The sequence below is a fragment of the Neopsephotus bourkii genome, unplaced genomic scaffold (genome assembly GCF_033783945.1).
Source record: "Neopsephotus bourkii isolate Nb327-2 ecotype Australia unplaced genomic scaffold, CSIRO-AGI_Nbou_v1 NB_36, whole genome shotgun sequence".
NCBI classification, from domain to species: domain Eukaryota; kingdom Metazoa; phylum Chordata; class Aves; order Psittaciformes; family Psittacidae; genus Neopsephotus; species Neopsephotus bourkii.
The window spans coordinates 194214-208704 of record NW_026900553.1 but is presented as its reverse complement, the minus strand read 5'-3'; the positions used below and the strand labels follow the sequence as shown (position 1 = coordinate 208704).

Here is a 14491-nt window from a genome sequence, read left to right as displayed (position 1 = left end):
TCAATGTCTTGAAAATGTAGGCTCTATTTCCTGGAATGCTGTGTGCTCAAACCACAGTTTGAGCTAATTTTCTGTTGCTACAAGAATTCCGGTCCCTTCCCGTGGAATAAAACCGGTCCAGTGGTTGTAACGTGTATGACGAAACGTGCAAAACGATACTGTCCACAAGATGGCGTTGGCATATTACATCCCTGCTGTGTTCATATCGCGGAGGGTAATCAGCAAGAGAATTAGCCATTACATTTTGATTGCTTGTCAGATTGGTAAATTTGTATCCTGACTGTATGTTACTAAAAAGAAAGATGATCGTTTTCTCATTTTGGGTGCTACAGCCCTTTGTGTGTCTCAGAAATTGTGACTTGAAACCTTATTCTTTCCTTGATGAATTTGAAAGAAAATAACGGCAACCATTACAACTGTACTAGCACAAAGTATCTGAATTAGATAGTATGTGATACAAATGATAAAGGAATATTTTTAAAAGAACTTACTATTTTTCATATGTGCAAACTTACCATTATATTGCCTTTACTCAGTTATCTAGGTAAGCTTAATAGAAAATCGTACCTGAAGATGTAACTTAAGTGTTTGGTGGCAAGAACATACTGTTATAATTTAATAACACTGATTTCTAATGCTAATTCCAAAAGTATGAATATATAAAGTAAATCTGAAATGAGCATAAAAAAGTAATGTCCTCTTCACTTTGTTTTATTACAGTCAGAGACTAGAAATGAAAGCACAAGTTGCAGATGCTTTTATAGCAAAATTCCAACTGACACCAGATGAAATGAACCTCCTTCGAGGCACGAAAGATGAGCCAATTACTGAGGTATCTCAATGATTATTAAAAGCTTTGCCCTGAACTAAAATGTAGAATCATCCTAGCTGAATTGTACATGAGATCTTATTATCAGTTTGTAGTTTAATCTCTTATGGAGGAGCTCTTACTTTTTAACAGAATGGTGAATTTCTGATGAGTTGGAAATGTGTCATGAAAGATTCAAGGAACAAGAAAGAAAATCAACATTAAATTCTAGTTTATATGATGAGTTAAAGAGGCAAATGAGTTATCGTATAGTTCTACATTTCAAAAAGACATTTATGAACTCTGAATTTTTAGTGGAAATGTTTTAAAACTTCATCATACTCAAATAAAGCAAATGAGAAATTTGCAGCGCTTCACCCTTGTGCATGTGTGCATTTTGCATATGGTTGATGAAGATGTTATGTGCTGGTTCATTTTTAGACACCTTCCAAAGCAAGTTTTTGAGTGTTTATGGTTTTAATAGAAAGGCATATTGTTCTGCACTAAAAGCAGAAACTGAATAATGAGAGAATTGAGTACACCTAACAGATTTTTATTGTTGTAGTTACATAAGAAACCTTCACTTAAATGTAGGCTACCTGCTGAGACATACGATCTTGTTTCCACAGGCATCCTGTCTGCAGTTCCAGTTAAAGCATTAATAAAGACATGGAACAGATAACCATAAACAGTGCTAATGAACGCATAAATGGAATGTGTTAAATGATTGTGCACTTGAGTAATTGCTGTATGCTTTTGTGCCAGCTACTACTGTGAAAGAACATTCAGGTTCCTGAAAACACATGTTGCAGGGAACAGTGACAGCAGTGCTGTGACATTTATTCAGTGCTCAGTTTGCAGCAGAATGAGGATTAGTCCTTTGATACTTTGATCTGTCTAAAAAATGTGCAGATGTAACAGAGGTACAGTCATAGTTGTGCTACTGAAATGGCAGACTTCACTAAAATCATGTGTGTGCATTTTCCCTATGATAGAATCGACCAGTGTGCTTAAAACATTTTTAGTCGGGCTTCTTTTGGCAATTTTTTTGAAGTTTGGTTTGTTTTGGTTTTTGTTTTTCCCTGAAGGAAGAAGGATTTGGGTTTTAATAAGCATAATCTTCAACACACTTGATGCAAGGCAGTAGGTTCAATCAGTGTCCTACTTCACTTAAAATGTATATATTTTCATGTGACTTGTGCCGGAATAAAAGTCTACTTTCCTGAGGCAAACTGTGTTCAAATCACAGAAGATGTAACAGTTATATCTGCATTAACTAGTCCCCTCCATGGTGTTTGAAAGATGTCTTCATTGTAAGACGTGTTTGAAAATGTCAGTGATTTTTCCATTTGGTGGTATGTCTGTGTCTTTTAGGTTATTTCTTTTTTCTTCACTGCTGCTGCTGAGTTATTCAGGGAGGGAAGATTGTCCTGAAAAAACTTGGTTTACTCTACTGCAAATGTTTTATTTTTCTTAGAAATTGTTACCCCATCATATTAAAACAGAAAACATCAACCTGTAGTCTTTGTACTTTAAAGAGCAAACTGAAACATGACAGTTGCTAACATTAATGGGGAGAAGATGATAGAATGCATAGTAATGTCCTCAGAATCTCCCTGAAGTGTTGACTAATAATACACACATGCTATGTAAAAGACAGGTTAAAAACACATCTTTGCTGCTATTGTTACTTTTTGGGGTTTTGTAGAAGAAAAGCATGGTGCAACGGGAAAGAAAAAATTCCAAAGACTTTTAAGGTGGAATGAAAAATGAGGAGTGGCAGAGGGGGGCTTGTGTTTTAAAAGCAGCACTTGATACACAGACCTGTAAGGAATGCAAGTGCGGAATTGAAATGGGGAGCATAGAGTGCTAGAGATCTGGCTGATAAGCTAATGCTTTTGAACGCTGCTTTTATTTCTATTTATTTATTTATTATTGATTTAGGATTTTTTCAAGGCTTTGGGAAGAGTAAAGCAAATTCATGATGATGTCAAGATTCTCCTCAGGACAAATCAGCAAAGGGCGGGGTGAGTGCCACATAAATGAGTGTAAGATAACCATTTACTAGTTAGAAGCAGAAGTTACAGCAAGGTCTTATTCTTTACTTCCTATGACTATAGAGAGTATTGCACAAAACACTGAAGAATAGTAATATCTTTTAAAATTTTCATTATTTTAATAATGGTGTATTCTATTTGATTTGTGCATATCTTTGCTAGTACTATCTAAAATAGTACTTGCAAATAAAATCTTTCTGTCTTGTAGCTTGGAAATTATGGAACAGATGGCGTTACTGCAAGAGACATCTTACGAGCGACTTTACAGATGGACTCAAAGTAGGACTAAATGTTTTTATGTTTATGAAAATTATTATGGTGATTCCTTTAATTCCTTCATGTGGATTGAACTCAGCAAAAACTCTTTCCAAGATTCGTTAACAAGGCTTTGGGTTTCCTTCTTAGTGAAAGATTTGTTGTGAATAAAATAGTTTATTGGAGATCTCTCCTTTTTGGGGCTAATCTCATCTCTGTTACTAAAAGTCTATTATTTGTATTTTTAGATGGTTTTCCATAGAGAACAACAGCTACAATTTGGTAGTCTAAGCAAATTGTTAAGTGTATGGCATTTCATTTTCTTGCAGGTTTCAGGGACGTTTTCATTTTTAACAATCTGGTAGTAAGATCTAGTTTAGTAGGAGGAGTAGGTTATTATCTTTTAAAAAGAAAAAAAAACAATGCAACCATATTTTATAAGGATGCTCTTTTGCATGATAGTAGGTGACTATTTTTTTTGCATGGATCCAAGCATCAGTGTTCGATATTACATCTTGATAGTGTAAAATGTAGATGCTTTTTTATTAGTTCTCTGTACCTGTACCTTGACAAGAAGATTTGTTGGGAAAAAAAACTACGCTGCAGTGTGATACTGTATTCCTTAGCTGTTGTTCAGTGCATGCTGAAACCTCAGATAATGGTTGTGGTTTCACCTTACTTGACCTGAAAAGTCAGTAAATTTTATGCTGATGTTTGATTTAGTTTGTGCGATTTCTACACTGTTGCAGTGAATGTACAGGATTATATAGTTAATTTGATTAAAGTAAAAAATACCAAAACCAAACAAAAAAGAAACAAACAAAAAATCCCAACAACAAAAAAACTGCAAACAGACACCAATAAAAAGCCCCCAACAAAACAAACCCACAGCTTGCTTAAATAATCGCTCCCTTTTTTCTTAATAGTTTATCTGGAATGTAATAAACAGTTATAAAGGAGCCTGACAGAATTCTGATGGCTGAATGGTTTAACATTTGCACATGGAGGTGCAAATAGATCTTAAGCTTCTTTTAATATTTATTCTTGTTGAAATTTATGATGGACATCCATTTTGCAGTGAAGTACTGCTTTCTGCTTTATTGCTAATTTAGTTACGTTAACACAAAGTAGGCCAGGTAGCATATTCTGAAGGCTTCAATTCAAAATCAAAAAAGTCTGAGTTTTTAACTTATTTTTGTGTTTGACAACTTGTTATAAAAGGCCTTACAGTGTAAAGAATGCGCTTTTATCTGTGTTGGTATTTTATAGATGAATGCAGGACTTTGACACAAGAATCATGTGACATTTCTCCAGTCCTCACTCAAGCCATGGAAGCTTTAAAAGATAGACCTGTCCTGTATAAGTAAGTAAATGTTCACTATTATCTCTAACAGAAAGGAGTATTTCCAGCCCATAAAATTCAAAGATGGGCATGAATTGCAGTGCCAAGGATGGTGACAATATAGTCCTGTGGCAGATATTTTTTAAAAATAAAAATGTAAAAAAATGATGGTTCAACTTTAAATTTCAGGAGTCTGACATAATTATGGTACAGTAAATGTCATTGGGCTTTTTCCAACTTAGTGGTTTCTAATTAAAGTAAAATGTCAGACTGTTTTTATTTAAGTGAATTTTGAATTTCTGTTACTGTCATTGTAGGGTTTTTCTGAAGAAAAAAATAAAAAAAAAGCAGTCCAAAGCATGTGATTGTCTCATTTACAAACCCAAAGATTAAAATCGATAAAGGCTAAATTAGCTTTTACTGAAATTCTTATGGTAGTAAGAATGTTTTCCATTATGAGTTGCACAGTAACCTATTAAAAAAATCTATTACATATGGGCAGATAAAGTATAGGGGTACATACATATATATGTGTGTGTATATATATATATATATGTGTATGTAAAAACTTCACAATTTTCTGAGGGGACTTAGTAGAGACAACTTAACCACGAGGTGGCACTGTAAGAACTACTTTTATTTGGGGTGAATGTAGCCGAAGAGGTACTTCCACTTCTTCGCTTTTTAGAGTTTTGCTTTGAAAACTGCATTCATCACATTTTGCATCTATTGCAAATTACTTTCAGCCACAGGCATCCAGGACAGCAGAATCCTTAGGCGCTTTGTCGAAGGCTAACCTTGTCTTTAAGAGTGTGAAACGTGCAAAGGTGTGACAGTGTAAACCTCCATGGAGCTCTTCATGGGGAAAATGCATAGTGCAAGTGGACTTTAAAAATACTGTCAGTATGAGAGAGAATGCACATCTTGACATGCTCAGTCAGTTCTGCTGGTTGATGTGCGGGAGGTGGTGTCACTTGACCTCCCCAGCTACTATATGTGGTGATTGCAGTACATTGTGCAAACCACAGAGTCCTTTCTTGCTCTGTGCCCTCCAGGCCCTCATTCACATCTGCAAGAGATCAGTCACAACTGTGTTCACAACATTTTATAGGAGCATTTATGGAAACAGTTTCATTTTTCTGTAAATATTTATTTTGTTAAATTATGTTACTTTCAAACTTCATAAAGCCATTGTTTTGATTTCTTAACATTTACGGGAAAAAAGACCCCAAACATATTCTGTATAAATCCACAACTGTCCAGGTTAAAATGAATCTGCAAAAGAGACTTTATTTTTCTTCTGATGCCTCTCTCACCACCAGCAGTACTAGTGTTAACCAAAGGTAGAACTTGGTAGGTAGAACTTCTTTCCTGCCTAAAGTGCAAAATTAAACATTACTGTAGAAGATGTAGAAATATGTCTCTCATCATAGATTATCGTGCTTAACTACTTTGCTACAGAAGTATTGTGAAAATTGCAGTAGTGATGCTTTACATTTTAAATCTCAAGATTTAATTTATTGCATTCCAAAGATTTTTGTATACCTTCAGTACATAATAGAGTTTAAAATGTAAAAACTATGTCATACAAGAAAGTAATTTTAAATTCTTGTATGAGCATTGCTGTGTGATTTGTCCAAATCATTGCCCTCGCATCTGATAAAGATTGTGATTTGATTGGGTGAAAGTGAGTGAGATGAAGGAGGCAGGAGTTTAGAAACAAAGCTACAAATTCTTGTTTTCTTATATGGAGTTATGTCTTGTTAACTTAGGATGGCAGAAAGGTTGCGCCATGGATGGACTTTTGGGAACTGCAGTCACTAGGGATCTGAAATAAGCATTTCAGTTTGTTTTCCACTTCCTGGTTGTAACAGAAAACTGTTTCATAGGAAATACATCATAGCTGAAAGCAGTGTTCTCTTCCATCCTCCACTCTGGTTTTCAGAACTGTTTCTCCATCTTCTTCCTCTCCCCCCATCGGTCATTGCTTTACTGGGGTTTTAAAAAATTGAAGCTGGTTTGAAAAGAATCCAAATGTTAACAAGTGTAAATTCATTTATTACTGAATTTTTTAAGATGCAGGATTTTGTAATATTTATACCCTATTCTACTGAGAGCAAAACAAAGACTAGTCGTTTTCTTTTTAAAACAAAATTATCATTATTAAATGTTGTTTTCAAATCAAATAACAAGAACCCAAGATCTGTTTTGCTTCTGTATTTTTAATGGCTTATTATATTGCTGTTTATGAAAAGGGAAAAAAAGAAAAGCTTATCTGGTTTCTACAAACACTTGAGGTTTTTCACTGCAGTGCTGCTACTCCTGGTCTGTGGGTAGTTGGCAGCTCCCAGATCTTTCCCACTTTTAATTGCATCATTTTTGTAAATAGCAATTTATTAAAGACTTTTTCATTAGACTTCTGTTTTTAACTTAGCTATTTACTGTCTGCGTTGACAAGTACAGTGTATGAAGAATTCTTCAGTGTGCTTTTTACCCCCCCTCCCAAATAGTAATATTGATTAAAAAGAGTGAAAGTGAAGGATCCCCATGACTTTTTATAGTATAATAGAAATCTGATAGAACTTAACTTGTTAGATATTTAAAACAGTATACTATTTTCTTTCGGGTTTTGGTTAGGGTTTTTTTGTTTGTTTTGTTTTTGTTTTCCACATTTGTTAATTGTGAATGCAGTACTCATTTAACTTTAGTCAGTGAGTAACATGCTTTTTGTTATTATTTTTCTATCTGTTCAGCTGCTGGGTGTCATTGGTGAGTGACACCATGCTTATTCTTTGGCATTTATATTGGAAAAAAAAACCTGTCATGAGTATTTTCTTTTTCTCCTTTGTAATTTATGTGTTCTGTTCAAAATGCTTAAATTTGTTTTTGAAGAAGTGCTGCGTGGCTTGCAGAAATCCTGTTTCTAAGCAGCAGTAGCAGGGATGTTAGCAGTACTCAGTTCCCATACTTCATTTGCTATCATGCATCAGCCCCAGTAGGAAGGTAGCCTGCTCCAAAAAATGAGCTGCGTATATGTTGTTGGTATCTTCTCTACTGCCAGAAAGCCGTTTGAGATGGTGCACTCTGGGCTGTGATTGTCCATCCATTAAATATCTAAGACTAATTTGATAAAACCAGTGAACAAGCATCAAATGAAAGTAACTTTTTTGCTACTAATCATGTACACATGTATATGTGTATATATGTAGAAAAATGTAAAAGCTGATTTTTCATTTATGCATTTGTGTGAGGTGAGAGAATGGGAGGGTCAAGAAAAAGTTAGCTTTAGTATCAGATTACATGGGAAAATCAGATAGTTTTGAATGCTTTATATCAAAAATATTGATGCAAGATTCCTAGAAGTATAAAAATGGTTGCTTGTATTAACTGTAAAATTGAGCTAATAAACTGTGATAAGGTGAAGTGTTTTGTTTTACCCATTTTCATGTTTCAATAACAGGTACACGTTGGATGAGTTTGGAACAGCTAGGAGGAGTGCTGTGGTTCGTGGCTTTATAGATGCTCTCACTAGAGGAGGTCTGGGTGGTACTCCCCGCCCTATTGAAATGCACTCCCATGATCCTCTGAGGTACAGTACTAGCAAGAATGTATGTGAAGTAATTCTTCTTTTGCCTGTTGGCACTTCGAATCCCTGACACCATAAACTTCTGATTTAAACAAATTTCTGTCTGTCTTTAGGTACATAGGAGACATGCTGGCCTGGTTGCATCAAGCTACAGCTTCTGAAAAAGAACACCTAGAAGCTATGTTAAAGCTTGTAACTATTGAAGGTAGTACTAGATTTTAAAACATAAATTGTGAAGTGATAGAAAGTTAAGTCTGTGATAAGTCAGAAAATACAATAAATTTCTTGGGCTGTGCTGCAGTTATGAGAGTGTGAGCTTAGATTTCCTGGGAATGATTTCAGAATAGGTGGTGACTGCAGTTTATCAAAAGAAAGCCCTTAATAAAGAAGACTGTTTAAAAATGCACTCTTCTCATTTTACTATGCTTATAACAGATTTACACTAAATTTGCAAAGGGACATTTTAGACTGTAGCTGAGAGTTCAAAAATTGTCTGTAAAATGTATGAATACGTATGTCTCCAAAAACATTGCCATATAGTGTTGCTTATTGATATGTTGAGTATTCCTATTATGCCTTGCTCATTTGTTCAGTAATTTTAAAAAATAGAATTCCTTCTCTCTGTAATTCTTCTGTGCTACAAGTAAAATGTAAATTTTTTTCTGTCATGTGACATAATGTAAAGTTACAGAGGTCAAAGTAGGCTGCTCTGTCAGGGTAGATTCTCCTTTGTCTTGTCATTACATGCCTTTGTAATAAGTCCCTTTCCAGCTTTCTTGTAGGCCCCCTTTAGTTACTGGAAAGCTTAATAAGGTCTTCCCAGAGCCTTCTCTTCTCCAGGCTGAACAAGCGCAATTCTCTCAGCTTGTCTTCGTAGGAGGGGTGCTTCACCCTCTGATCATCTTCATGACCTTCCTTTTACTCAAGCAGGTCCATGTCCCTCTTGTGTTGGGAGCCCCAGAGCTGGACACAGTACTGCAGGTCGGGTCTCACAAGAGCAAACAGGCAGGATCACCTCGCTTGACCTGCTGGCCACACTTCTTTTGATGCAGCCCAGCATGTAGTTGGCTTTCTGGGCTGTGAGCGCACGTTGCCAGGTCATGCTGAGTGTCTCATCAAGCAGTTAGCTTTCCCAATTAACGGTATGAGAAAGGAGACTTTAGGAAATATTGTAAATCAAACTGAAGCAATGTTGAGTTTTATCTACAGCTATACAGAGTACTATAGAAGTGAATTTAATATTGTTTACTGACTATCTCAGGGAGATGGGAAAGCAGGCCTTGTGGTGGTTTAATGGTAGAGGACAAGACATAGCAGTTCTTTGCAGGTGAATGTCTGATGCTTCTGCTGTAACTGGGGAGTCCTTCAGGACAAGTTGGCCTCATGGAGCATGTTACCGTATCTGGTTCTGCTGTTGCTTGAGCTACTGCTGCTGCCTAGGCCTTCATTCTATTCTGAAATTCTACCTTTTCTTGCAGTGATTTATTTAGCTATTAAATCCCTTGTCCTTCTGGCGGTGTTAGTCTGAGATGCTGTGAGCATGTAATTAGATGTATGGAGAGCATTTCAGTCATAGATCAGAATAAATTACTTCAGAATCCAGAGAATATAAACTGACTATGAACAAGAGATTCAGTATTCCTGTCTGAAGGAAAAATATGTTTTCCTAAGCTGTCCAGGAATGGGTTTGCCATCACTGTTGTACAGTTCTGAAGAAACATAAAAAAGGATTCTTAGCTTCATACTGGAATAAGCAAAGCCTGGGAGGTGCTGTCTGTTAACTATACCTCTGCATCTTTGGGAGATCTGTTTTGATTACAAGGATGATTATGCAATAAGATCTGCAAGACAAAGCAGACTTAATGGGATACCCCTAGATTTAATAAGAACTATTTATAGGAACTGCAGCTGTATGAAATACCTTGAGATTATATGCTTTACATAAATACAGATTCTGAGTTTGTAGTGGCTAATCACTGAGTACAGTGTTTCAAGTACTGAGAGGTTCAAGCTGAATTCCCTGCAGTCTTGAGGGGTCTTGTTGTGCAGGTTCCAAGCAGAGACTGACTTAATTTTACACAGCCAGTTTTAAAAGTGGACATCTTTTTTAATTGCAGTTACAGTTAACAACAGAGATTTGCATTTCCAGAGGGCAGATCTTACCAAGTTAGATCTAATATAGGCATTTCTGGAAGCTTTCACCTCAGCTGTTTGGGGTTTTTTTCTTCCGTTCCGTATAGAGGGAGCCTGAGCAATTGCTATAGGTAGACACCTAACCGGTGTTCTAAAGTTAGGTTAGTCAAATGTTTTAACTTTAATTTCAACCTGAGTAGCTTTTTGCAGATGGTACTGGTTTTATTATTTTAATTTAGGGGTGAAATAAAGGTGGATTTGGTTTTAGTGGAAGAAAAACTGTGTGAATGCCACATTGTTGGAGAAGTGTTCCTATCCAAGTTTTTACTTTAAAAGAGAGCAAACTATGTAGCCCATAATAGAGTATTCACAAGTACCTTTTAAAAAGTTTTAAAATATTCAGCTTGCAAATGTGAACTGTTTAAAATTAATCTGACCAAAAATGCTATTAAAATTTTAAGCACTGAAAACAAATTCAGAGAAGTTTTAACTATTTAGCATTATACTGGACAAGCATAAAGCATCTGGTTCTCTTCTTTGGAGCTTGGGTGTTCTGCTAACAGGAGCCTTCTAGTCTTACAGAGATCTTGCACTTGGAAGGAAGAATTTCAGTCATTCTGTTTAAGGGATGCAGTAGAAACCCAATTTTTTCATGGAGTTACAGGAACCCAGCTGGAGAGCAGAAGCCAAGCCACCTCCAAGAAAGATATCTCTTTTACAGAAGGGTACACAAACATGTAGGATACACAAATGGTGTAGCAGGCAGGCAGAAGCAGAACTTCAGTAATCAACTGTTTTCTAAAAGTGATTTTGGGTCTCTATGAGTTGTTTATTCCATAATTCTTTTATGTGAGTGTGGCATACTGAAACTTGCAACAGTTGCATAACCCATTGTGATGGAAGATTTCTTCTTACTGTTTGCTGAATCTAAAATATTCATGAAAATATGTGTGAAGGCACAAGAATGCGATATATAGAATCATAGAATAGTTAGGGTTGGAAAGGACCTTAAGATCATCAAGTTCCAACCCCCCTGCCATCGGCAGGGACACCTCGCTCTAAACCATATCACTCAAGGCCTCATCCAACCTGGCCTTGAACACTGCCAGGGATGGAGCATTCACAACCTCCTTGGGCAACCTATTCCAGTGCCTCACCACCCTAACAGGAAAGAATTTCCTCCTTTTATCCAATCTAAACTTCCCCTGTCTAAGTTTTAACCCATTACCCCTTGTCCTGTCACTACAGTCCCTAATGAAGAGTCCCTCCCCAGCATCCCTGTATGCCCCCTTCAGATACTGGAAGGCTGCTATGAGGTCTCCACACAGCCTTCTCTTCTCCAGGCTGAACAGCCCCAACTTTCTCAGCCTGTCTTCATACAGGAGGTACTCCAGTCCCCTGATCATCTTCGTGGCCCTCCTCTGGACTTGTTCCAACAGTTCCATGTCCTTTTTATGTTGAGGACACCAGAACTGCACACTATACTCCAAGTGAGGTCTCACGAGAGCAGAATAAAGGGGCAGGATCACCTCCTTCAACCTGCTGATCACACTCCTTTTGATGCAGCCCAGGATACGGTTGGCTTTCTGGGCTGCAAGCACACGCTGCTGGCTCATGTTCATTTTCCCATCGGCCAACACCCCCAAGTCCATCTTCCATCTCCGCAGGGCTGCTCTGAATCTCTTGTCTGCCCAACCTGTAGCTGTGTCTGGGATTGCTCCGACCCAGGTGTAGGACCTTGCACTTGGCATGGTTAAACTTCATGAGGTTGGCATCAGCCCACCTCACAAGCGTGTCAAGGTCCCTCTGGATGGCATTCCTTCCCTCCAGTGTATCAGCCGAACCACACAGCTTGGTGTCATCGGCAAACTTGCTGAGGGTGCACTCAATCCCACTGTCCGTGTCAGCTACAAAGATGTTGAACAAGACCGGTCCCAACACCGATCCCTGAGCGACAACACTTGTTACAGGTCTCCAGCTGGACATTGAGCCATTGACCACAACTCTTTGTGTGTGGCCATCCAGCCAGTTCTTTATCCACCGAGTGGTCCATTCATCAAATTGATGTCTCTCCAATTTAGAGACAGGGTTGTTGTGTGGGACAGTGTCAAACGCTTTACACAAATCCAGGTAGATGACATCAACTGCTTTACCACTGTCCATCAGTTCTGTAGCCCCATTATAAAAGGCCACCAAATTGGTCAGGCAGGAAAGGCTCCATGTCCTTTGGTATTTGAACTTGTATATATTTTTCAGCTAGAACTTTCATACACAACAACTTGTTGTTACATCAATCTGGTCTAGATATGCTATTGCAAGTATGTGCTAGGTGCTTGTTATATTGATGAACAGTGAAAGTGTGACTGTTCCTAGTAAAAAAAAAGTGTAAATTCCTAGGGTGTATCTGGGAGCTGGCTGTTGCATAACAGACCATACGTCTTGTGGTTTGTCATCTTGGTTTCTGTCTTGGTATCAATACTTGAATAGATAAACATATTTTTTTTGCCTTGCCAATTTAATATGCTGGAATTCTTATGGCCACCACACTGAATTCAGTTGTTACGTGGCTTTTGACGTAGCTTGGTGTAAAGGGGTACTGGCAAAGATCTCTGATAATTTTTACTCTCAGAGGTAATCTCTTTCAGTCTGTAATAAGATCTGTAAAATATAGCTTCAGGTCACCTGATTTCTATCACATTTCACAGTCACTTTGTTTACTGTTCATTGCACGGGTCCCATCTGAAGATGAACTCCTGTTGACAAGTTTTAAATTAGAATTAAAGTATTGCTTTCTCCATAAATCTATTCTGAGTTGCTACTGAAGTGAGAGCTTGAAGATCTGTTGCTTTCAGTTTGATTGATTTATGACAGTACTGGTTGCCATGCAACAATTCGTTTGTGTTCCACGGTAAGTTAGGACAATATTCGCTTTTGTATATAGTTCTGTAAAAGATGAGTTTCAGTTGCTGCTGGTGAGGAAGGATTTGCTAATGCTGCAGCACGTGGTAGTGTGGAGGTACATATGTCATTTAATTGATAACAATGCCACGAGCACGTCAGTACTGAATGCTGACAGACATGTATTTATGGTTCAGACCTTTCAAAATGGATTTGTACTGTCGCTCCTTGAGCATCTCACTGGCCTGTTTGTTTTTTTTTTTCCTGTTTAATCTCGGGAAGTGCTAATACTGAGCGTTACTCTGACAGTTTCTTGCGAGATCATTTTTTCTTTTCCTGGCTTCTTCTTCCTCAAATCACCAGGCACTATGCTGTGCTAGAAAGCAATTATATAGCCTAAGGTAATGACTCTTCAGGACTCGGTTTTGTCATGCGGCTATTTCTTAATGGTTAGATTTGAAGTTCCGTGGAGGTGTGGACTAGTCTTGTGGGGGAAAAAAACATGCAGTTCATAGTGCTTTTTATGAAGGAGTAGCTTCTACATTTGTTTATTTGTTTTATAGTCTTGAAGAAAAGAGAATTACATTTGCATAATCTTAGCATGTGTTTACATTAACTGTAGGTGTGGAAGAAAATATTCAAGAAGTAGTTGGACACATCACAGAAGGTGTCTGCAGGCCCCTGAAGGTGAAGTATTTTGTTTTCTTAGCATGCTGAACATGAAAAATGTTGTGTGTGGGTTTTCTTCTAAAACCTGTGTCTCCATTTCTGCAGTGTATTTTCAGTAATCTTGGTTAAGCATTAGATTTTCATCTAATTAGATTCTCGTCTAATAAAGAAACATAAAGGCCTTCAAAATTAAAGATACCTGGGTTAAATAGCCATATAGTGAGAGATACCAGGATACTAAGTCTGTGTCTTGATTTTGTTTTCTTTTTCCTAAGTTTGGGAGTGCTTACATATAAAAGGTTGGTTTTGGGTAAGTCTATAGAAATGGCAGTAGTGGGTCAAATGAAATGTCTACCTGGTTTACTACCCTGTTTTTCATAGCAACTATTATCATATGCTTAGGGAAAATTGTACAGGCTACACAGGTGTGGCATGATACTTGGTAGAATAGTTTCCTTGCCGTTTTGTGGACTTCCTAAGGACTCACTGAGCCATAGCTACTGTGTTTATATTTAATAGACCTCAGTAGATTTTTCCTTCATGAATACGTCAAGTTGATATAAAATATTGGTATTCATAATGTATCCTGCGGGAGGGAAGTGCACATTTTAACTCTGTGGAAAGCCAACTCACTTTGGTTTTATTTTATTTAACAACTCCAGCTCTTGTATTGAAAGAGACCATGAAAAATGCTTCCTACTTGCAATCTTCATGCTGCCTTGGCTTGCTGTATTTCTGTCACA

The 14491-nt window shown here is 37.3% G+C and overlaps 1 protein-coding gene across 3 annotated transcripts in view; it reads left to right on the top strand.

Moving 5' to 3' along the window:
• Window positions 1-14491, top strand: part of COG6 (component of oligomeric golgi complex 6) — a 56039-nt gene that overhangs the window by 15894 nt on the left and 25654 nt on the right. For all 3 annotated transcript variants that reach the window (XM_061345049.1, XM_061345028.1, XM_061345038.1), the window contains exons 5-11: window positions 721-832; window positions 2753-2835; window positions 3074-3144; window positions 4390-4483; window positions 7923-8051; window positions 8162-8253; window positions 13702-13766. In XM_061345049.1, coding sequence (XP_061201033.1) covers window positions 721-832; window positions 2753-2835; window positions 3074-3144; window positions 4390-4483; window positions 7923-8051; window positions 8162-8253; window positions 13702-13766 — 646 coding nt within the window. The remainder of the gene's footprint in view (window positions 1-720; window positions 833-2752; window positions 2836-3073; window positions 3145-4389; window positions 4484-7922; window positions 8052-8161; window positions 8254-13701; window positions 13767-14491) is intronic.